General features: G+C 39.3%; 1 protein-coding gene across 3 annotated transcripts in view; it reads left to right on the top strand.

The window, feature by feature from the left end:
• Positions 1–22,559, top strand: part of RapGAP1 (Rap GTPase activating protein 1) — a 711,927-nt gene that overhangs the window by 490,246 nt on the left and 199,122 nt on the right. For all 3 annotated transcript variants that reach the window (XM_019050723.2, XM_072301237.1, XM_019050725.2), the window contains one exon: positions 19,924–19,999. In XM_019050723.2, coding sequence (XP_018906268.2) covers positions 19,924–19,999 — 76 coding nt within the window. The remainder of the gene's footprint in view (positions 1–19,923; positions 20,000–22,559) is intronic.

Below are 22,559 nucleotides of genomic sequence, written 5' to 3'. Positions count from 1 at the left end.
TCGGAAAATAAAAAACATGGTTTCTAAATAAATCATCACGGAGTTTTTTTTTTTTTTTTATTCAGCTGTTATTTTTATGAAATTCCGGCAGCAAGGTTTTTTTTTTTACTTATTCAGACAAAATTAATCGAGAAAATAGCGTATTTTCTTCGGAAAATACACTATAGAAGGGAAAGTCCAATACATGCATGTTTTTTACACGCTCTTGCATCTGCAAGGGCAATCAATGTGTTGAATTTATTATTTACGATTAAAACAACACACGAAATCCACTCGTGACCCTCAACGTAAATATGCACCATTTACCGGCTGCTTGGTCCCTTTAGACAGTTTGCTTTTTTTATAGTAGGGAAAGACAAGAAAGATGAAAAAACTTTGTGCGTAGGCAGACGCGATCTCAGAATGTATTGAAGCAAGAGGCAAGTGCGTTTGAAAAAGCCCTGGAGGGTGGAAAAATAGCTTTCCCGACCGGAAGTCGAGATAGTCTGAAAAGCCTCAAGAGCCCTCCTTGCCACATCGAGGCACGAAATCATACTTCGAATCTTGCCGAGGTAATTTCGCAAGTCTAATTTATCTTTTCAAAAAGAGAAATGCCGTATACTCTTTCGTCCTCGAAAATGAATAGTGACGAATTGATTGTAACCCGGATTCGTTTTCCCATTAACCTAATTAGTAATCCGAATTTATCTGGAAATATACCTTCAAACTGCCACCACATCACCACTGTTCAGAAAGAGTGGCTTGATCGAAGCAGAAACATTTTTAATTTTCCGCCAGCAAGAAATTCTCTTAAATTAAGGATAAAATATGATATTGTCGTATAGGCAATTAACAATCGGATACAATATGCAAGCAGTCTATATATTGACTCGGCAAACCGGAATGATGTGCATCAGCATAATGAAGGTCTTAGAAGTTATAGCCTTTGAAAGCACAGACTCAGCTTAGAGCGCCTTCAGTTTCCGTGATACTCTACGCGTTGTCACGGAGTTAGTTTAGTTGCCTATCCGACCCACATCCATCTAAGATCACTGATTTCCCTAAACACACGTGCAAGTGTATCAGTCGCTCATGCATTAACGGAGGAAAAATAGTGCTTTTAATTTCAAGTAAAAAAATCAGTGATCGCTCCTTTTTCATAATTTTTAAATCTTATATTTTTCTATTCCTCGCTACTAGCCAGCAAATCGCTGGCGATTCCTAATTGCCTGTGACACTTACATCAAGATGAAATTACCAATGCATAAATCAGAAATCTGCTAGATTTTAGTATTTTGTTCACTGATTCAAGAGGAAATCTTCTCGGCGGAAAATGCAAGTCCCTGTTTTTCCCAAGGGTTGCTAGCGTTGCTTGACGTCACGAGATTTTCAGCCACATTTCGACAACAACGGGGAACACTTCTGACGCGGGGAGATCCGCGGAGTGTGTGGTGAAGGGGCTCTCTTTCAGTGAAGTAACCTGCCTTTCATTCGTGCACTTTGAATGCGGAGACCTCTTTCAGGTTGTGGCCTGAACCGAGATGAGGTGTCGCCAAGGCAGGAGCTTGAATTTATACTTTTAATCCCCGCCAACTACGCCGTCGGTTTGCGGTGCGTGGCCGCGAGGGGATTTTCTGTAATCATGATAGTTATCACCGAGAGAGACTTCTTCCTGTGATTTTGCTCTTAAGATAATCTTACGACATTGAATGAGCTGAATGTAGTGAACCAATCTGTGGAAATTCGTCTAATTTGTTAATGGTAGGTATAAGAAAAACGTAAATAGGCATGAAAACCTCGTTAGCAAATTAGGTAAATTAGAATTTTCATTCATTTTGCCAAGGAAAATGTTGAATGGTTCACAAAAGGGTTTTTTCGTTTCAAAGCGCAATCTGTGGCCAAAGATCTGTGTTTTAAGTTCGCCCTGCATTGTATACGTCTAAGAACAACACGCTATCCTTTCCGGAGAGGTATATCATGTGAGCACAAGCAATTCGAAAGCTAATTAATCTTTTAGGAGCGTTAAGTTTCAACAATACTCTTCTTAAATGATATTTTTTAAAAAATCCCATGATGTCGTAAAAACATTTTTAAAATAATCGTCCGATTTTCGGACCTTTTCTAGGAGACTAAAAAGTTTCGTTTTCTTTTGACGCACGGACCTCAGACAGTTTTTTTGACGGGTTGTTTGTCAAAAAAACAACATTATTATGGTACTTTGTTCATCGACTATCGACAGATCGATTACTCGGATTTGTCGGTTCATATAGATAGATATTGTCGTTACCTTCACGAAGGAACGTAACTACGTTTCAATGTTGCCAAATTTCCCCTTAAAAATCGCATTTTTACCAGAAGGATCTTGGGCATTGATAACTGACAATTTCACTGATTTTTCTTTTGATCCTAAGCAAAAATCAGAAAAATTTTTGACAGAAAATTTCAGAGGTACATTCTTGTAAGAAATGCAGTTGTTTTATTTAATTTTGCAATCTTGGGATGGAGATACGTTCCTTCGTTCGCGAAACGACGAATGTAGACTTGAACATTTTTTCTGTTTTACTTGCTGGAGGGAGAGGGAAGCCTCTAGTTCTTGATCACCAATTACTAGATGAAACTGGTTTCATTTTTCGTCTTCTAGATCCACTGCGTCGACGACTTCGCTCGTTTGAATTGATTACACGTGCCTGGTGACTGGTGAGACGCCGGGCGCATCGTCGTCGGTGAGAAGCATCTCACACCTGCGCCGCGCCGCGCAAGCGCGGTTTCCCGCCGTAATCCTCACTTTCATTGCTAATGTCAATAACACCGTTACACCGATCCCCATCCACCGGGATTATGCAAAACCACTCCGGACCGAGTGCAACACGCCACGCGTTGCCGTAATCTCCCGACTTTTCGAGGCGTTTTGCTCCAAAAAACGGTCGACGAATGCGACGGTTTTAACCCGTGTGCAATGAATAAAATAGCGCTGTTCTCAGGGCTCCCGAACTTTCTTTGTTACAGCTACAGAAGTCTCCATTATGAGGACAGGGTGCTCTGAGCTCACGACCAAAGTTCTGTCCTCACAACAGAGAAATTTTGTAAGAACAACAAAGAAAGTGTGCACGGAGAAAAAAACTTCGTGTATGGGACCCGAAGTTAAGGTTATATGGATCTCTGAAGTTTTCTGATCACGCATCCGAAAACTTGAGGTCGAGCTGCCGAAGTTCGGGTCAGACATCGAGGCACTTCGGTATGTACCGGAGTACTTCAGATGTGTGACCCGAACCCTTCGGTATATATCGAAGTACTTCAGATGTCCCCAGATGCCTCGAGGTTAGTGTCCGTAAGACAAAAAAGATGTCAGTTGGAGGTGCTCAGCAAAGCATAGTCCTGGAGGATGGTCAACATATAGAAAGTTGCGAACAATACAAGTACCTGGGGGTGAACCTGACTTCGGATGGGAAGCTGGATCAGGCCATTCGGGACCGTAATCTTCTAGGAAGGAAAGCCATCGCCATGCTTAATGGGATCCTTTGGGACCAAAGGATTTCCAAAGACAACAAGAAGAGGATTTATAACTCGGTTGTCAAGCCTATTATCACCTATGGCAGTGAAGTGTGGCAGTTGAAGAAGCGGACCCAAGAAATGCTCAAGGCGACCGAGATGGATTTCTGGCGAAGATCGGCTGGAATCTCGAGGAGAGAACGTGTCAGGAATGAACGTGTCCGAGAGATAATGGGCGTTGAGGGGACGATTGTGCACGATATCATGACCAAGCAATTGGTATGGTATGGGCATGTGCAGAGAATGGCTGATACCAGGTTGCCGAAGAAGGTGTTGGAGTGGGTCCCACCAGGTAGGCGACGGAGAGGGCGTCCAGCCAAACGGTGGGTAGAGGGCATCCATGAAGAGATGGAGAGATGCCACCTTCCAGAGGATCTCTACCATGACAGATTCCTGTGGAGAATAGGCGTCGCAGAGCGCCCTAGCGCGCCGTAAAAGCGGCTCATACATACATACACTTCAGATGTCTCACCCGAACTTCGGCAGCTGGACCTCAAGTTTCAGATACGTGATCCGAAAACTTCAGAGATCCATATGACCTCAACTTCGGGTCCCACGCACGAAGTTTTTTTTCTCCGTGTACAAGCCTTGTGATCAGAAGGTTCTGTCATCAGCACCAACTATTATTTTGCGTGGTAGGGATGAAAATTGGAAAATTCTCGTTTGCGGTATTCCGAAGAACCACCATGTAATATAATATATCTACTTTCCCGAGAAATGTTGATGGAATTGTGATACGCCTCAATGCAATTTTCATATGAAAAAACAACTCGAAAATAAAACAAAATTGAAATTTTCCCTCAAACTTCTAGCTTGAGATCAGCAAGAGGACCCTTCTAAGCGTCTCAATTTCAAAGAAGTGAGGATTGCGCCTTTAAAGTGATTCGATGGACATCACATTTTGTGTCGTTTAACGACACAAAATATGCATGCGACGCCCTTCTGACACAAAATATGGCGTCCATCGAATCACCTTAATTTTGGCTTCAACCCGCAGGTATTAATTTGACTCAGTATTTATATATTCCGTTTCAAAGTCGAATCGAATGAGAAAATCCGGGGTTCGGCAACCGTGGGGACGTTGGATCCAAAGCCAGGTTCACACAGACTAGCTTAATTGATGGCGGAGTATAATAACTCGAGAACGTGAGAGGACGGCCTCACTCACCGCTCCAACCTGGATCGTCAAACGAAGAACCCCTTGTCCTCTGCCAAAACGACGGTTATTGTAATGGCGTAACGTCCAGTGGCAAAGCGTGAATGAGCGATTATCGATGTTTCCCCATTTGAAGCTATGGTAAAAGATCGATTATTAAGGTGTCCGTTGTGAAAACCCTGTTCATCGATTTTTTTCCATAGGTTCAATCGATGTACCGCAAAGCACGTTACGCCACTGGTAACGCCTCGTAACATCAGAAACATATAAACTTATCCAGTTTTTTATATTTGGACCTACTTAAATCAAAAGGGATTATATTTATTATAACATGAGCCCTAATTTACATGTATCTTTATGAATCTTAGGGTTCATATCAGAATGGATATAAATTGCGATTTAAATGCGTCTAATTATTGATTTAACGTCTCGATTTTTTAACTTGTGTCATTTTTAGCATTTTCCCGTCAGATTGTTTCCTGTGTGTTATCCATTGATCGAAAAATAGGTCGGTCGTAGGAATTGAATTTCTATTTTTTGATACTTTCCAAACTGTTGGGTCCGTCTGACTGAACTTTTGGGTCATGTAACTCAACTTTCGGTTCACGTGATCGGAATTGTGCTCCTAAATAGCTCTTTTCAGCTCAGCTGTAATTCGAAAGTTCAGTTACATGAACTCTAAGTTTCGTCACGTACAAGATCGATTAGTAAGTCCTTTTCATTAAAAATTTTGGTTTGACAAACCAATTTGTTCGGATAATATTGATTCTGTCTCACTTTTGGTAACAACGGAATTTCTTAACGTCTTGTCTCCACGGGACGTTTCATGGGATTTTTCCCAAGTCCGAATCGCAGGAATGAAACTTCTGGGCTTTTCCCCTATCAAACAACACACCAAAAGGTCTTCATGTTCTTTTCAAGTCGTTACAGGGACTCCACAAGGAATCTTCCTCGGTATTGTGATTAGTATTGACTAACCCACTATTTTTCTCAACTTTGCAAGTGAGGTTTTTCCCTGGGACAAATCCCATGAAACGTCCCGTGGAGACAAGGCCTAAGGTATCAAAGTATGGGATAACCCGTTGCACTATCGATATCTCGCGAACTTTTATAACTGAATCTGAACCTATAGTCAAGAATTCCCGCATCCAAGAATTCCATTGAGGTTGAACAAAGTTCGGAACTGGTCCCTGCCCTGACCCTCTGAAGCGTTTAGGCGCCACTGTTCCTCATTTAATGAGCCGCCTTTAGACATTCCTTCCGATTGAAATCAGTCCACTCCGAGCCTTCACATAAAATCGATGCCGCCGAAGTGACCAAGATCTTCCGGATCTTCCCACAAAAATCCGACTCTTGCAGACGGGGTTTTAATCAAGTAAACGCAGTAGTTTATTAACCAAAGTGACCCTACCGCCGGATTATCGGATTCCATTCATTACTAAAACTAGCTACCTGTATCTGATCTCTCACGTAGATTCGATTCTTTCCGTAATCATTTACTGAATCGTGTTAATTGAATGGTACCTACAGTTACAACCAAGTTTTTAGTTGTACGTATGATGTAGAATCGTGTTCGAGTGTCTGATTTTTATTTTGGAATTAAATATCAGGATTGGTCCAATCATCACGTTTCTACGTCCAATACATCTAGTGTAAACACAAATATCCTTATCTGATGACTATTTGAACGAGATCGACACTCATCAAATGGAAGTTAGATCACAAAAATGACGTCTTTTGTATTTTTGTCATTTGTAGTGCCATTGTACTTGTAAACACTTATATCTCGTATAAGACAGTCAATTTTCAGACTTCCTCTTGTATGATTTTTTTTTTTTTCCCCCCGAAAATTTTTTCGTGACAACAAACAGCGTGTGCTGTAACTCGTATCTTGTCTAGCTGTCCATTCAATCAAAAGTATGCGTTACACCTCTTTTACTTAAAAAGAAGGTATTTACTTGGTTCTTAATCCCTTATTTCCTCTGAAGGGTATAGAGCTTAGAAAAAGAGAACCTTGGACCATATGTATGGAAATCTCATTGCGCTATTCATTTGAGGGGCCAAATCAATCATTGGAATTCTGTTTCTGGAACGAGCCAAAAAGCTTGCTCCTTTTTCGGTTCAACTGTCGTAAATTCTAGCAAACCGAGTCCCTTTTTCGTTGAAATCATCCCTTTAAAGCACTTCATTTGGCGTGGAATCCAAGAAGTTAGGAAAGAGTTTACCAAACCCATTTACCCTTTTCTCTCTCTCTTTCGCTCTCCGGTTCAGTTGTTCATCCAGACATTCCTCGTCTCACGTCGCCGGCACGCAACTTTGGACCAAGGAGCAAGTGTGAAAAAACCAGGCCAAATCGCGCGAAATATCCTCAATTTTTAAAGAGAAACATCGTAATTTTGATGGATTTTTGGCGCCAGGCGGCAACCGTGAGGTGGACGGAGGCAAATCGCGAAGTTCTCGGAAACGGAGCCAGGAATTTAATTAGCCAAACGCATGCTGCAAAATCCCAATTAAAGTGGCGAAACAAATTCGCCCACTGTTCACTCTACCGGTCCAATATCCGAGCGTCCAATCAGCCCCGGTTATCACTCGTAAGCATCGAAAATTGGAATGAGGCCTCGTTGCCGTGGTTGCGCTGGATTCGAGTGGAACATGCAGCTTAATCCTCCGCATGTTCACGATTGAAATTAAATAATCCCTCCGAAGAATGACTTTTAAATGGCATAGTAAACTGTAACGCTATTTGGACGTAATGGAGAATTTGCTAGAAAAATTTTTAATGAGTGCTTGCTGAGCTAACTTCGAAGAATATTTTATAATTTTTTTGTGGTGTGGGAAATAGTGAGGAAATAGATTTAAAATTGAGAAAATACACACTGGAAAAAAAACACGTTGGATTTAGAGTCCAGACTCTTGAAAACATTGACAAGAAAAAATACTCTTGATTCAATCGGATTTTTGCTTGAATCAAAACGAAATCCGCTTAAATTAAGAGGCTTGGTTCTTGATTTAAGCTAGATTCTGATTGAATAAAAACAGAGTGCTTTTTCTTGTCGATGTTTTTAAGAGTCTGGACTCTAGATCCAATGTGTGTGGTTTTTTTTTTTTTTTTCCAGTGCACCGCCTCGTGACGTCATCATGCAGAATTTCCCTCTTAGGTTACGTTTAGGTTGAACTTCAAAGTTTATTTTTCACTCTAAGTCTTTCAGTAGAAGAAACTCTCATACGTTTTTTTCTCTGTTTACAGTCATAAACATGGAGCCGTTTATAAAATTGCTCAGTCATGTAAATTCATGTCAATTTACATTAAAATTGGCATGTGCAACGTTGTTCATGAAGGAACAGTTTTTAACAATTTTACGGACGTAAATATCATTAAACAATCCCTCTTTTTTAAACGAAAGTGTGTTAGTCAGTAAATAATATATTTCAAGAATTATAGGAATGATAAACCTTGCATTCCTCATATCTCTTGTTTGAAGTAATTGATTGGTATTCAGCGTGGTTGAAAGAGCCATCAACCAGTACTCGTATTACTGTCGTATTTATTGCTACAGCCCTGTCTCTGATCCTCTAATCCTTCGTTTTAATTCTGACTTGAGGAGAGCCTATTTCGACGAGTTATCTTTTGCCCTTCCTCACCTTATTCTTGCTTAAATTCATAAGCTCAAATAAAGGAACAATGAGGTACAATGAAAATAGTCCCTTGGTCAGTCTATCAGTTACTCATACTAGAGCGCTTCTTTCTCCAAATTTTCAGGCCCCCAAAAAAGTTTGACTTCCACCCCCCCCCCCTTGCGTCCCTCCCCAAAAAAAATTTTTTTGGGGGTCTGAAAATTTGGAGAAAGAAGCGCTCTAGTATAAGTAACTGATAAAGTTTAAATAAGTTTTAGTGGGGGGGGGGGGGGAGGCGAAAAAAGTCGTTTTTGCACACGGCTCTTTCACTTTTCACGGACTAATTTTTTTTTCTAATTTTTAGACTAAAATTTAAAGTCCTCCATTTCGAGGTAAACTATAAGCATAATAACGTCCGTGGAATGTTAATTGTTCCTAAAAAAAAATAACAAAGTTTTAATAAACTGATCGAAAAATTAGTCGCAAGTCTCTCCTTAAATAGCACCTTGTGCATAAGAAACAATGATCGTGCGAGAAATGTCTCGATCAATATATTTTTTCCAGAAAGTCGCATTAGAATACAATACGAGTGAATCTGTTTCTTCATTACGTATCTTACTCACACTGTTTTTGGACTCACCTCTGAACAATAATGTCACGTTATGCTCTGCATGTCTGGAATCAGTGTGATGTAAAGAAATGATCACGACCTTGTGGAACCAGCAGATGGCTGTTTAAAAAAGTCGATCGTCTGCTTCCAGCTACTGTTTTTCTCACCTTTGTGGCAAAAATGTATGTTAATAATTGCAAATTATTCATTATTTTCGCTTTTATGATGGTGCACGGCATTATATTGAAAATCGATGCCTTCACGCTTCAATGTACGCCTGCCAAAACGAGGTGTTATTGCCGCGATTTAATATCTTCCTGTATCGATTTGTTTGCTCACGTACTAAGCATATCATCGTCAACACAGGGTTGCCTTGTTTTAGTTTCATTTGAGCTTTTATTCCTATAAACGGACTCTTTTTGAAAGGCGCATTCCGTGTTTCTTCATCAGAAATCTCGCACTCTTTCAATTGAGTGAGCGAACGGTTAATGGGAAGCCTTACCGTCATCTAATCGAATCGAGAAAAATTGGCAACCTTCACTCTAAACTGCAGCGCCAAAACTGCCAAAACCAATGAGATCATATAGAATTCCTGATTTCCTTATGGATTCCGAGTAGACTCGATCACTTTTAAACGATCAGATAGCAGCCAAATATGAAACTTAATCGCTTTCCGCATGAAAAATAATGAAATGAGTAGGAGCTAAATTATAGGTATGAATTGTTTAATTATAAATGTGCTATCTGCTTCTGATCTTACAAGTTTCGATAAGTCAGTTCCAAGTATTACGAAACCCAATAGTTCGTCCATCAGTTTTCCTCCACGGAAAAAATTAAATTGCTGATTTAACAATTTTGTAGTTAAAAAAAGTGACTGCAATGTTTCAATGTAGATTTCACGATAAAAAAAATGCTAATTTAACCACTCCCGCCGTAAAATTAACTTTCCACATTGTGAAATGTACATTTGAAACATTGTAGTCACTTTTTTCAACAATTAAATTGTAAATTTTTTCCGTGTATTTCACAACCACCCGTTTCAACCAATGGGATCCCTCCATTTTCCCTCTGCCTCCTTCACTTATCGCTTTGTCTATAAAATTCAGTAATCAGCCCACTGGAGTAGATATAAGGTTGTGTACCACGATGGAAACCCCTTTTTTTCAGCACTCAGTCGGATCAGACGGGCGATTGTCATAGGTAAAAGATCCGAAAAATCCCACCAATGCGGAGCGGACCATCATCCGGAGAATCTTCAATGAAGATCCGATCCTGTTTTAATGTCTCCATTGATCGGACGGTCCCGATCTTTTCCTCAAACACAGATCGAATCAGGCCAGACATTGTCTCGTCGGTATGTTTATAGAGACATCAATGTCAATGGAATACTAATTCGTAGTGAACTCCCGCGTGGACGCGTTTCTGGAGCGTCTTTTTCCTCTCCGCCCTCGCACTTTCGGCGGCGTGAATGATCGATTGTCGATTTTTCCCCATTTGAAGCTATGGTGAAAGATCGATCATCCTGTTTATCGATCCTTTTCTGTAGGTTCATATGGCAGATCAATCGATGTATCGCAAAGCACGCCACGCCACTGCTGCGTTAGTGGTGCCCGATCGATAAATAGATTCTCGGACTGTGACAGTAAACATTGACGGGCTTATTAGAGTTTTTGCGATTGTTTACGTCTGTGATTAGTTTGCCGGGTGGTTTATTAGGGTGAACTTTAAACGCGCCATAACCAGGCTTGAGGGGTCAGTCGTATATTTTGGACTTTCGAATCACTTCCTTATTGTCGTTCCGATCAATACCTTCACTCTGTCGTTTACTCGAAAACGTATCTTTCTCGCAGAAACACGCTGCGTTAAGAATTGAGATTTGTTCACCTCGTATGTTTAAGAAGGACCTGATTGAATGATCAGCAATGATTAGTCCACATAAATATCGATGACTTAAGTCGGAAAAACGTATCTCTATTACTACCTTGAAGAAAAAGTATGGTTAGAAGTACAGTTATATGAGTATGGTAATCACAAATAGACTATATTATTGCTAGTTCTATAACTCGAGCCGCATTTAATTCACCCAAAGTATGGTAAATGCTACCAAATGTTTGGTTTTTCTGTACCCTACAGTATTGCCGTAATAACAAATTATCAAAAATCAAGTAGCTGATGATAGAATTCACCATATTCTTGTAGAATTATAATTTTTTTCGGTGTACGTCTAAAAATCTCCAATTGTGTTCCGTATTCTGAAAAAACTAACCAATTTCCTTAAATGTTTTGAAATTCTTACCATTTTTATTTGATTCATTCATTTAACGCAATGAACCTGAAAAACTACGTTTCGATGCTTCTACGGACTGTCAGCCTGTGAATGTGCCCGCGAGTCAGTGTGCGTGTGGCCGGGTGCAAACACCTCAAATTTCCGATAGTTCGAACAGTCGTTTAAAATAACTCGAAATCCCGCCTTACTCCATTGAAAGTATCGAAAGGCCTTCATCGATAGATCGCATCTCAATATCGCACACGTTGAGCTTGCAGATCTGAGGCCGTAGCGGTTGTGAGCGTCAGTCTTCGGCACCGTTGCCATTATAGCGCAAAAAATTGTAAGAAAAATCGAGTGTTACGGGTCCTTCAAAGTACATTCCAGTGATAATTACTATAATTTGATAATTTATAAGGAAAGTTGCAACCGTGCTCCTAAGATGCGCCCGTACAAGAGGAAATCTTTTTCTGTGCCTCCGAGCGGTAATAAGAGGAACAATTGATCTTTTGTGCTGTTTCGTTTTCTGCACCTCGCCTCATCAACCGAGGCCGCTCCTACAGTGGCGCGGCGTGCTTTGCGATATATATCGATTGATAAGCCATTCAAACCTATGAAAAAGATCGATTATCAGGGCGTTTGCAACGAACACCGTAATAATCGATTCTTTACCATAACTTCAAATGGTATAATATCGATAGTCGATTATCAGGCCTCGCCAATGCCTCTTAAGAAATGAACGCAGCAAAAAAGTTCTACATGATGATTCCTGTTACTTCCAGGAGCCTCGAAGCTTTCTCAGAAAAATTAGAGGAAGAAAGATTTGTTTCCAGCGGTGAAGCAAGACCGCTGACAGGATGAAAATTAAAGATCCACCATATATGTCTCCTTGTACAATAAATAAATTCATTTTAAATTTTATGTAGAACAAGTCAAGCGTTTTCATTTTTTTCCAAATATCTATCTATCATACTTGTAAAGAGGCAAAATCAGAGATTCTGCGAATACCATGTAATTTGCACGTCCAGAAACGGTCACTACACAAATTATGTTTTACTTTTTGATCGTGAGGATCAATTTAGTTGTATTTATTTATTATTTCGAAAAGAACGGCATATTTTTCACTGACGGTTACCTGGAAGAAAGAAACACACTAAAGTTTGTTTTTTTTTATCATAAATGGTACTTCGATGCGTCTCGCGTCAATGCATTAGCAATGCTGGATTACAGCCTGATAATTTGTCGAGCCAAACATAGTGCATAAATTGGCATGCCGGACTCGCAACTTTGATTAGCTTTATTTGGTAAATGAATGTGTTTTCAATGGTAATCATTCGCAATTACCAGATCCGCGTTAAAACCTGCGTGGAGCTTTGCAGAGTAACTTTCCTACGTCAAAACTACCCCTTCCAGAAACTTCAATCGCCCAAGCAATATGGATCCCGTTTATTATGATTTCAATACTTTGACGTACGAAGCGAAAATCTTGAAGCTCAGCGCAACGAAGACTACACTACAAGAGGCCTATCAAAAATTGCTCACTAAAATTTTGGAGAAAGGGGAGAATAAGTTCTACATTCATTTGCCAAGTTCAGTTTTTGGAACTCGGGGTTCGATTGTTCAGGCGGTTTCCCACTCACCCTCCAGACCGCTCTGCGGCCGCACCCCTGTATGAAAACCGCGTAGGCCACCGTCACCTCGCCCGACCAGAGCACATTTGAAGCATAAATTCCGTAATTGGACGTGAAAAACCGCCGTGATAATGGTCATGAATATTTATCTCCGCCGAGTGTTTATGGTCGATTGTTCAGTGCGCTTTGGAGGTTAGTCGCTCATTGAATATTTTTCCGCGCCGGTGAATTATGGCGTTGTTTCGGCGCCCGAGTTTCCTTTGGTCTCCATTCGTTATTGCTCGATTTCAAACGTGTTCCAAGTTAATGAAGTGTCTCGATTTTAGTCGAGAGAATATGTTGGAACACACGAATATCGATTTGCGACGTTGCAAATTTATTTTCAAATTTGATTTTTTCTGGAGATTATTTATCTACCGTGCTAAATGTGATTGGAAATTTATTCAAGAATCACGGGCAATTTGTACATAGTTTATTTGAGTAAAAATTTCAATTAAACAAAGCCGATAATTCAGGCTTCTTGACAAAGTCAACATTTATCGCAACTTTTGAAACGTCGTTATCGAGATTTTCTTTTCCCGACTTTCAATATCTAACTAGGAATAGCTGATTGACAGAAAAAGCATACACTGAAAAAAAAGGGTTTGGATTTTTGCCGGAATATCGGTGTACAACACCAACTCCGGATAGCTGATATGGCCCCAGCTAGTTATTTTGGATAGTAGGCAAACCCGATTTTGGTATCTACGCTGACTCGGAAGTTTAGCTAATATCTAAACTAGTTGGGCATAAATCTAAACCTGGTTTGGATCGCTAAATTGAAGCATCGGCAGCAAATTTTGGGGTTTGTAGCCAGGGGACAGTTGAAAAGAGCCCCCCAAAATGGATTATTTACGGAAATAATGTCTAAAACCGCGAAAAATATGGTCCACGAGACTTTTAGAGGCATATTTCTCGATATTTACGTGCAGAATTTTTTTGGCCTATGTCGGGATTAGAACCTGGGACCTACCTAACCGAAGACGAGGATCCTACCTACTGAGCCATGCCGAGAACTTAATGATCGGGGACGAAAAACCCGCATTTAGCTTCCAATTGCTAGGACAACCAGGATATCTTGACCAATTTACAAAGCTTTTGTTCGATTTTTATTTTAATGCATTATTTTACTTCATTTTATTTTTTCACTTCATTATATTATTTTACGTCATTTGTTTTACTTCATTTTGTGTTTTTGGTTGATTTTCTTTAGACTTCAGGTATTTTATGTATTTACTTTATTTATTTATTGACTTTATTTTATTAATTTACTTTATTTTATTTATTTACTTAATATTATTAATTTACTTTATTTTATTTATTCTTTTTTTTAGGTAGGTGCTTCGTTTTATTTTTTTTCATTCAACAGGGATGAAAGTAATTGTTCCTCAAATTTTGTTATAATCAGCATTTCCTTACTCTCTCTAAAATAGGAAAAAATGATGTGAAGGTCTTAAATAAAAAAGATTAGCTTACAAGGGGGAAAGTGGATAGAATGCCTAGTCAAATTCTAAACACGCATTATTCCCTTATTATGCAGTTCCAAAAGGTCATACCAGAAAAAATCTTTTGCTCAGTTTCAAGGTATTTTTTGGTAAATGATAACAATCCTGGCACGGAATAAGAACCCAGTGTATGTAGACAGCATAAAAATAATATCACTGAAATTATTGATTTTCGTTATGAATTCATTTAACAGGTACTTGTAAATTTAAATTGAATGTAGGACAAGCATCCATCAATTTTTTTATCATCAATCGATCAAAAAGGTACACTACCCACCCATTACAAATCTGATACCTAAACTCAAATCATTAAAATACAAGAAATCAGAGGATAACAGGGCTCTGGCTTTTCATCACCACATAATTCTCTGGAAATTAAAATTTTGGACATGCTAATGATGTAGCATTAAATGGATCGGTTCTTCTCCAGACTTCCAATCCTCTACTCTTGACTCCTGAATAATGGGCACAGAAAAACACAGCTTATAGGAAGACAAACCTGGAGTCATAACCGGTTCCATGAAAATGAAACATACTATTAATATTGTAACTGAAAATGGGGCTAGATATGTAAAGTTGCTAGTAGGTGTATATGTACTTAAGTACTTACGAACTTCTCCTCCGTGCTAATCATTGTTGTTCAGTTATCTGCAAAGTAAGTTCTGCAGGTTGGAAGTGTGGGTACATTGAAGGATATTCTGCTAACTGTCAAATTATAGTTCCGCAATTTAATTGCAGTAAAGAGCTAGAAACTATAATGTTGAACTAAGCAGGTTTGATGGATCGATATTCTAGAGAAGATGGAGAAATGAGTTGAAATAAAATGATTTCAGGGCAGCCTTTGAAAGAATTCCTCCAGAACTAATCTCTGGTTGAGTCATATGAAGTGGTAAAACTTTGAACCTCTTTGCCTGAATTTGATTTTGATGCGACTTGGTACCTTCCTACAAAATACAGTCCATTTCATGGATATATTGGATACGCAGTGACTGTTATGAAAAACCAAGGCGGATAAAGAATGAAAATATATTTTGAGGTTAGCTTTAATGAAAAATAAACAATTGTGTTCTGGCGCTGAGCGGAGATGTAAATTGATTTCTAAGTTGTTATACGAAGTTAAAAATATTTCAGATGAGTTACCTGAGAAAAAGTTGTCACCTTAAAATCTATGTGCCGCTGAAAGAAACCAAAATATTGAGCTTTGATACATACATGAGGTCCTGATTCTAATTACGAGCGACTCATAGATAGGTACACACTGTTACTATCCCATGTATTAAAACAATAACACCGATATCGAGCGATCAAATGATGATTTGGATAATGCTGATGTTTCTTGATTTAACAAACTGATGATAAGAATCACTGTCAGACTAAAGTCCTCCGGTTTCATCGCGAATTCTTGTCACGCAGCACGCCGCTCGAACGAACAGATTAGTTAAACATCTACACTCTTGAACGAAGGAATACTGCCTTACTTGAAAGATTAAAGATCAGCAATAATGCTTTCAGATGTGTTTAGTTTAATGATTAAAGAATTAGTAACATAATACCTTGACTCACCCACCGGGATGGTGTTATTGTTATCAGTTTCCTGTTGACATCAATCAACAGCACTGACTGACTGAGAGTTAAGTTCTACTGCATTCAGAGAGCGCCACTGATTCCGAGAATGAGCGGTGAATTTGAAATAGCACAGCACTTGAGATAATCAATTTTTATTACTTTTAATTCGTTAACCGACTCGATACGACCGACTCGCGACGCCATTAGCATTTCAACTGAGACTGAAAAAGTAACGGACTTTTTTAAACGCACGTGATTCGTCACTGCACCTGCCTAAACAGTTTGTGACGGTATATGGCCAGTTTGGATTATAGCCGAACTAGTTCAGCTACTACCTAGAAGTGGTTTAGATACAACATAAACTTTTAGGTTTGTGATGAATCTAAAATAGGGTTTAGATAGCACATAAACTTGGTTATGCTAGGAGCTCAAAGGTTTTGTTTCCTACTTCAAACAGTTTGCCTATTAGCCTAATCGCCGCTGAACTGACCAGTTCGGCTAAAATCTGACCCTTTTTTTTTTCAGTGTATGATTACACTCCTCTCTTCATGTATTTACTTCTCAGGCACATTATGTTCCAATGTAAAAATTAACTCAAGGAATAAACCTCAGGCAAGAATGAAAAATATAGAGACAGAATCAGAGAGTATTGGGATGTCTCTCTCAAGGGAGAACATGCAAATAAATGTAAGCAGATCGAGCCTACGTGTCTTTCGTAAAAATTCGAACAGTTGGCAACATTGATATAAAAATTCTGAGAGAAACGGGCCGCCGACCCCTTGAGGATTGATCCTTTGATCCACAACTCTCACATCTTTTGAAGTGGCGCAAATAATTGAATTGGCCCACTGGTCAGTTCTATTTCAGATACTCCAAGCCACCCTGATTCGTTTCTTCTCATCGTCACGTTCATTCACCCCTATCAGAATATTTTGAGATTGGATGGTTTTCCTATAAAGAGCGAAGCATTTGCTTGAATACTTTGTTGGAGAAAAAGAGAATATGTAAAATCCCTGTAAAAACCTCACGTACAACTGTTGGTTAGTTTTATATGATTCAATAAAGGGATATAGATCGAAACTCTGGAACACCCCAATTGAGTCTCAACCAAGATACAAGTTATTTCTCTCACCATTTTTCAGGAGGAAGTACACGAATAAAATAAGAAAATAATATCATGGGAAGATATATTAGATATTTTAAGCCACGAAGAATGAGCATTAGATCGACCGTAGTCGATAATACTGAGAGTGTGATTCTACTTACTAGAGTGTCAATACAAATTACCAATATTTCCAGCTCAGTTAGAAATATTTTATAAATTCCAGTTTCCTTGTAATTTGATCGCGTTTAGTAGAAAGGAACCAAGCCACATCATCCGCTATTGTAAAATTTAACTGGGCAATTTAATTTTTTACAAGAGAACGTGGATTTCTTTGCGCCGATTCCCATGGAGTAGTGCGGGCCTTTACCAATGGATACATTAGTAACATACCCGATGCAAAACGACGGGAAAGAGCGTACACTACTAACGTGGTGAACGCTCAAAATGGCTTCAAACCGGGATGGCTGTTCACACCTCCTTTTTCCGCGGGCCATAGTTTCCTCGGCCACTTGTTACCCGGTATTTTTCCTCGAAAGATTAGCTCGGCGGAAGTAATCCAGCTTCCCGCTTTTTCCTCATCAGTAAATCGAGGACTGAGCAACGCGAAGAAATAATTGGAACCTAATCCGACAGCCGTCAGGAGCCCCTCGATAAATGTCGACGCGACGCGACTCGGCCGTCCCCCGTAAAATATTAAGTTTTCAATTTGTTCGTCAAGTTGTTTCCGATGTGTGCGCTGCGCCGGGCCGTAGGTGGGCGCTGTTGGCACACTTTGTTTCAATTTCGCCCGTAATATTTCAACATATAAACTTATTTAAATCAAAATGAACTACTTTTACACAGGACCTGGGCTCTGAGACGTATGAGGATATATGCATAACAGGGCTCATGTTATAATATAGATAGTTTCTTTTGATTTAAATACGTTCAGTATAAGTCGGCCACCTTGTTGAAAGCTGATAAGCCACCCGGAAAAAAGCTACCATGAAGTTGAGTAATAACGGTAATCGTTTAGAATTACGTCCTTTTGAAGCTGTCAAAGATGGATTTTATGTTCAGAAAGTGTAAAAACACGTTTCTCGATTCGTGGAATCGCATTTTTCCTCTCACTTATGAGCTTTTTGAAAAAAAAAAACTTGGCAGAATATTTCGCTGTGTTCCCTCTCTGCCTCTTCAAGAATATTTTCTGAAAATTTCGTGCAAACATGTCTGGACATTACATCTGAATGTAATCTTTGAAAATATAAAATAGGATCCGAAATTTTGATGGAGCTAAATTAATATATGCGGTTTTGTAGTATCATTATACTGTTGAAACTTTAAAAAGAGGTGCATTTCTATTTAAGAGCGTTGACAATGGTGCTTTATTTGCCCATGTTGTGTGGAAGGCACCACCACGGATGATTCCATTGGAATTTTAGGAAATGAACTTTTTTTTAAAATGTGAGACCCTGCAATTGAGATTGTGGTTTTTTTTTATTTCCCCCTTGAAATGTTCTATTTAAGTAGCGATTTGGCAACCCTACGGCTTCGAACTCGAAAGCTCATATTTGAATATGAAATTAGACGCCGGTCCAAGTTTCCCGCTTAAACTTGAAGCGCGCTCCGACTAGCGTGGAGTTTGCGGAGCGAGTGAAATTTCAGAGGCAGTGACATATTTCAGTCCGACGCCGAGCTTTTAAGACCTGAAACACGGTCGAACATGAGGATAAATTGCGTAAATATTGCCGCAGCGTTGCGGTCTCGCCGCCGCGCCGGGAAGTTTCGTGAAATTTTACCGGGGAGCAAAAACTGTTCGAATCACGTACTTCGATCAGGGTGTAGCCCAAGGAAATTCACCTACATTCAGTGTTCGTTGAGATTCTCGGCACGTTTTACGAACTCACCTTCACCTTCAATACCCTCATGAACCACTTCCGTTCATAAATGTGAGCTTATTCAAAACCTGAGTGAGATTTTGAGAAAGTCTGGGACACTTCAAAGAAAAATCGGAAAAGTAATAATCACATCCTGTTTAATTGTGTTTGATTTGCGCACTTCAATTCGTAAAATTTTAGTAATTTCGCATTTGTGCAAGGAGAGATAGAGTATGCACTATCAATGAACCCGCTGCACTTGTTTACCGTGCGTGGTTTAAATGTTGTTTTCGAATGTCAACACTATTTTTTACCAAAAATGATCGATCAGATTCGCAAGGTGTCGTGAAATCTGCTTTGAATGAAGAAACCCAAGTTTTAAAACTGTTTTTGGAACTTCCCAATGAGACATTTATCAATTCAATGACATTTTGCAAGGAGGAACTTTAATTTCTGGCTCATCGTCAAACAACGTACGTGCTATTAGTTCTCTATGCAACAAGGTGGAGAAATGGTGCTGGGTCCACACCATTTCTAGGGGGAAACAAAGCCAAGAAGTTCCAAAAATTGTTATTAGAGTCAAAATTAATATTTTTGAACTCCAATAATAAATTTTGGAACTTCTTGGAACTCTCCTTCTTCTTGTTTTATTTTTAGCTTCTCTATGCACATAGGTGCTTTTGGAGATGGGTCAGAAATTTTAGCTACTTATGCAAAATGACGTCAAAGACAGAATGCTCACCAGTCATCGTCAGGCGGAAAACATTTTTGTGTAGGCTCAAAATGTTCAGCCCAGATTTTAATGCTCATGACCTGGGTTTTTTAAATCATTTGTTTACCTAATTTTCTCTGGGAGTCTCTTATTTTTCTTTTTACCAGACTGAAAATTGACAACTCTGCTCCTGTTTGAAATCGCGATTTCAGCGAGTAAAGGTGCGTCTCGCGCGAGAGTTAATTTTGCCGGACGCTCCAAGATTGATTAAATCGCGGACTCGACTTCAAACGTCAGATGTGACTCACGCAGATTTTTTTTCGTTTTGTTTCAGACGTCAAGAATCAGACAACCAACTGTTTTGTCCCCCGCCTCCCACGCCAGACACCGGACAGAAAGAAAAAGTGAAGGTAACCCATTTTTTTCTCATCCATTCAACATCTCGATAATTTATTTTGAATAGTCATCTTAGATACTATGTCCTTTTTTTCCCTCTTTTTTTTAGAAAATAGGAGGTTGTGTGTTCTCACGCAATATTTGTTTCGATCATTAGATAAAAACGATAAAGAAATTATTCAAATTTTAATTAATTGTACAAGACGTTTTCTGTCATCTTAAATTTCTCTGCGGCATGAGTCAATACTGCCGTGTTTAGGAAAAACGCCGTATGAGCCTTCAGGCGTTGCCAAATTTCCTTTAATCATTAAAAAATTTTCGAGTAAATTTGTAAACGCTTTTCCTCCAATTTTTCAGATTTTTTTTTCGCAATTTCACCTAAATTTCCTGAAAATTTCAAGGACAAATACCTACAGCTTTCTTCACAAATTAAAATTTTATCGAAGAATATTTGGCAACTCTTGAATGTTCATACGGCGTTTTTCCTTAGCACGGCAGAATAGTTTGCTACTCATTCTGTCCTTCAGGTTGAAGGAAGCCGATTTATTTTAAGAGAGAAGGAAATTATATTTATAGAATTTCACGCAACTTAAAAAAGAAGTCCATCCCACACTTTCTGTTTTATGAACCGGAAAGTTTTCATCGGTTTATTTTTGAACAAGTATTCATCGTGAGATATGTTTTCCTTAAATTGACCGGACAAAACACAAATTTAATCACAGATTAATCTAGAGTGTATATTTATTAACACTGAATCTCTTGAAACATTTTGCCATAAAAGTAACTCACAGACTCTGGTTTTCCCCAAAAATTGGCTCTATTTCGCTTTAAGTAATCCATACACGACAAATCCTCCAGGACAAAAAGCGTGAATCTCTCCTTATGAATACGCAACGGTCATAAATTTGACCTGCTTTCGTTGAAGTTTAATTAAGAAATAAATTCAAATATGAAACAAATCAACGAGGAAGGCCAATGGACGATTGGTTCCAACATCTGTGCTCATGATAAGAATTTGCCACCTAATAAATTAGCAAGCAAAACCAATCGTATCCGGACGCAGGTAGGCGTTGCGTAAGGAAATGTAATAGAGGTCAACTTTAAATTTACAGCCTCTTTTTCTCCGATCACGCCTCCCGTCGTGGATAGGAGAAAGAACCAGAAGGAAGAAAATCGTCAAAATATCATCCAAAAGTGACGAGTTAGAGGAAAAATTTATCGCAGATTTAGTATAGCCCATCCTAAATTGACTCACCGTTGCAATTCGCCGTTTCCGAGAAGGAAGAACGTAAATCCATTCCAAGGTTGCAAAATTGATCCAAAGATGCCAATTTTTACGGGAATTCGACGGCTATTTTTATCCAAAATTTGTTGATCACTGCGTATGATCAGAATAAAATATCAGTGACATCTTAAAATATAGACATGCCCATCAGTCTTCCAGTAAAAATGCTGCATTAGAATGAAGTATAAATTATGTAGTCTAAAGTGAATTTTGCAACATTCAAATGTAGTTTAGTTACGTTCATCTTCCTGGGAAACTACGAATCCTCACAATGTAGCATTTTGCCCATTTATTTGCATGTGTCGCAGGAAATCAGTCAAATCAGGCTTTTTATCAAATGCCCCTGCAGATGGTTAAAATTTTACATTTTATCAAAGATAACTTTCCAGTTTTGAACGTAAGAATTTGAACTACAAATTTTCCTCGCATTTTTCGCTTCAAATGCTCCTTATAAGTATGTTCTAACTATACAAATTTTCAGAATCCTGCAGTTTATGAAATACTGTAAAATTTTGAGATGTATATGTTCAAGAGCTAGAAATCATGAGAGATACCATTGTATGGCGCCAATTTTTAGAGTTAATTATTTCCTACGGAACCAAAGACCTATTTGGCTAAAAAATTTAAAAGAATCAGAACTTTTTTGACTTTTAACGTATAAATGCCTAATTTGACCATTTGTCTGCGACATGTGTAAGACAAGCGATCGATTAAACGAAGCAAACCCCCTCGTCTAGAATCGATCATTCATAACGCAGTGCAAGGGTGGAAAAAACGTTACGAACTAACGATTCTACGTCGCACCGAAAAACAAGTGTCATTGTTCGGCCACACCTCCGCACTTTCCAAGCGCGGGCAATAAATCACGGGTAGCGACTCAATCGGCTCAATTTGCGAACACCTCGGCGGCTCCCCGAAATCTGGCCCGGCGGCGCTCCGGTGGCCGTGGCGCCACCTCAGCCAGGCCCGCGTGGGCGACCCATTTTAGCCGCCCGAATTTGTTCGCAGTCAAATTTGGGACCGGCGTAGTGGCCATTACGAGCCATTACGCAATTTGCATAAATCGCCGTCCTAGTCGTATCCATGGCATGTGGCCCCGGCGGCGAATTTTCGTGGATGGTTTAATTACGAGCGGGAACTAGATGATAGCAGTGGCGTGGCGTGAATTGCGATGTATCGATTGTTAAGCCATTCAAATCTATGGTAAGGAATCGATTATTTAGGTGCTCGCTGCGAGCACTCTGTTTATCGATCCTTTTCCATGGGTTTAAATGGCATAACAATCGATA

This window comes from Bemisia tabaci, chromosome 6 (assembly GCF_918797505.1).
Source record: "Bemisia tabaci chromosome 6, PGI_BMITA_v3".
Taxonomy (NCBI): Eukaryota; Metazoa; Arthropoda; class Insecta; order Hemiptera; family Aleyrodidae; genus Bemisia; species Bemisia tabaci.
This window is presented reverse-complemented; position numbering and strand designations above follow the sequence as displayed.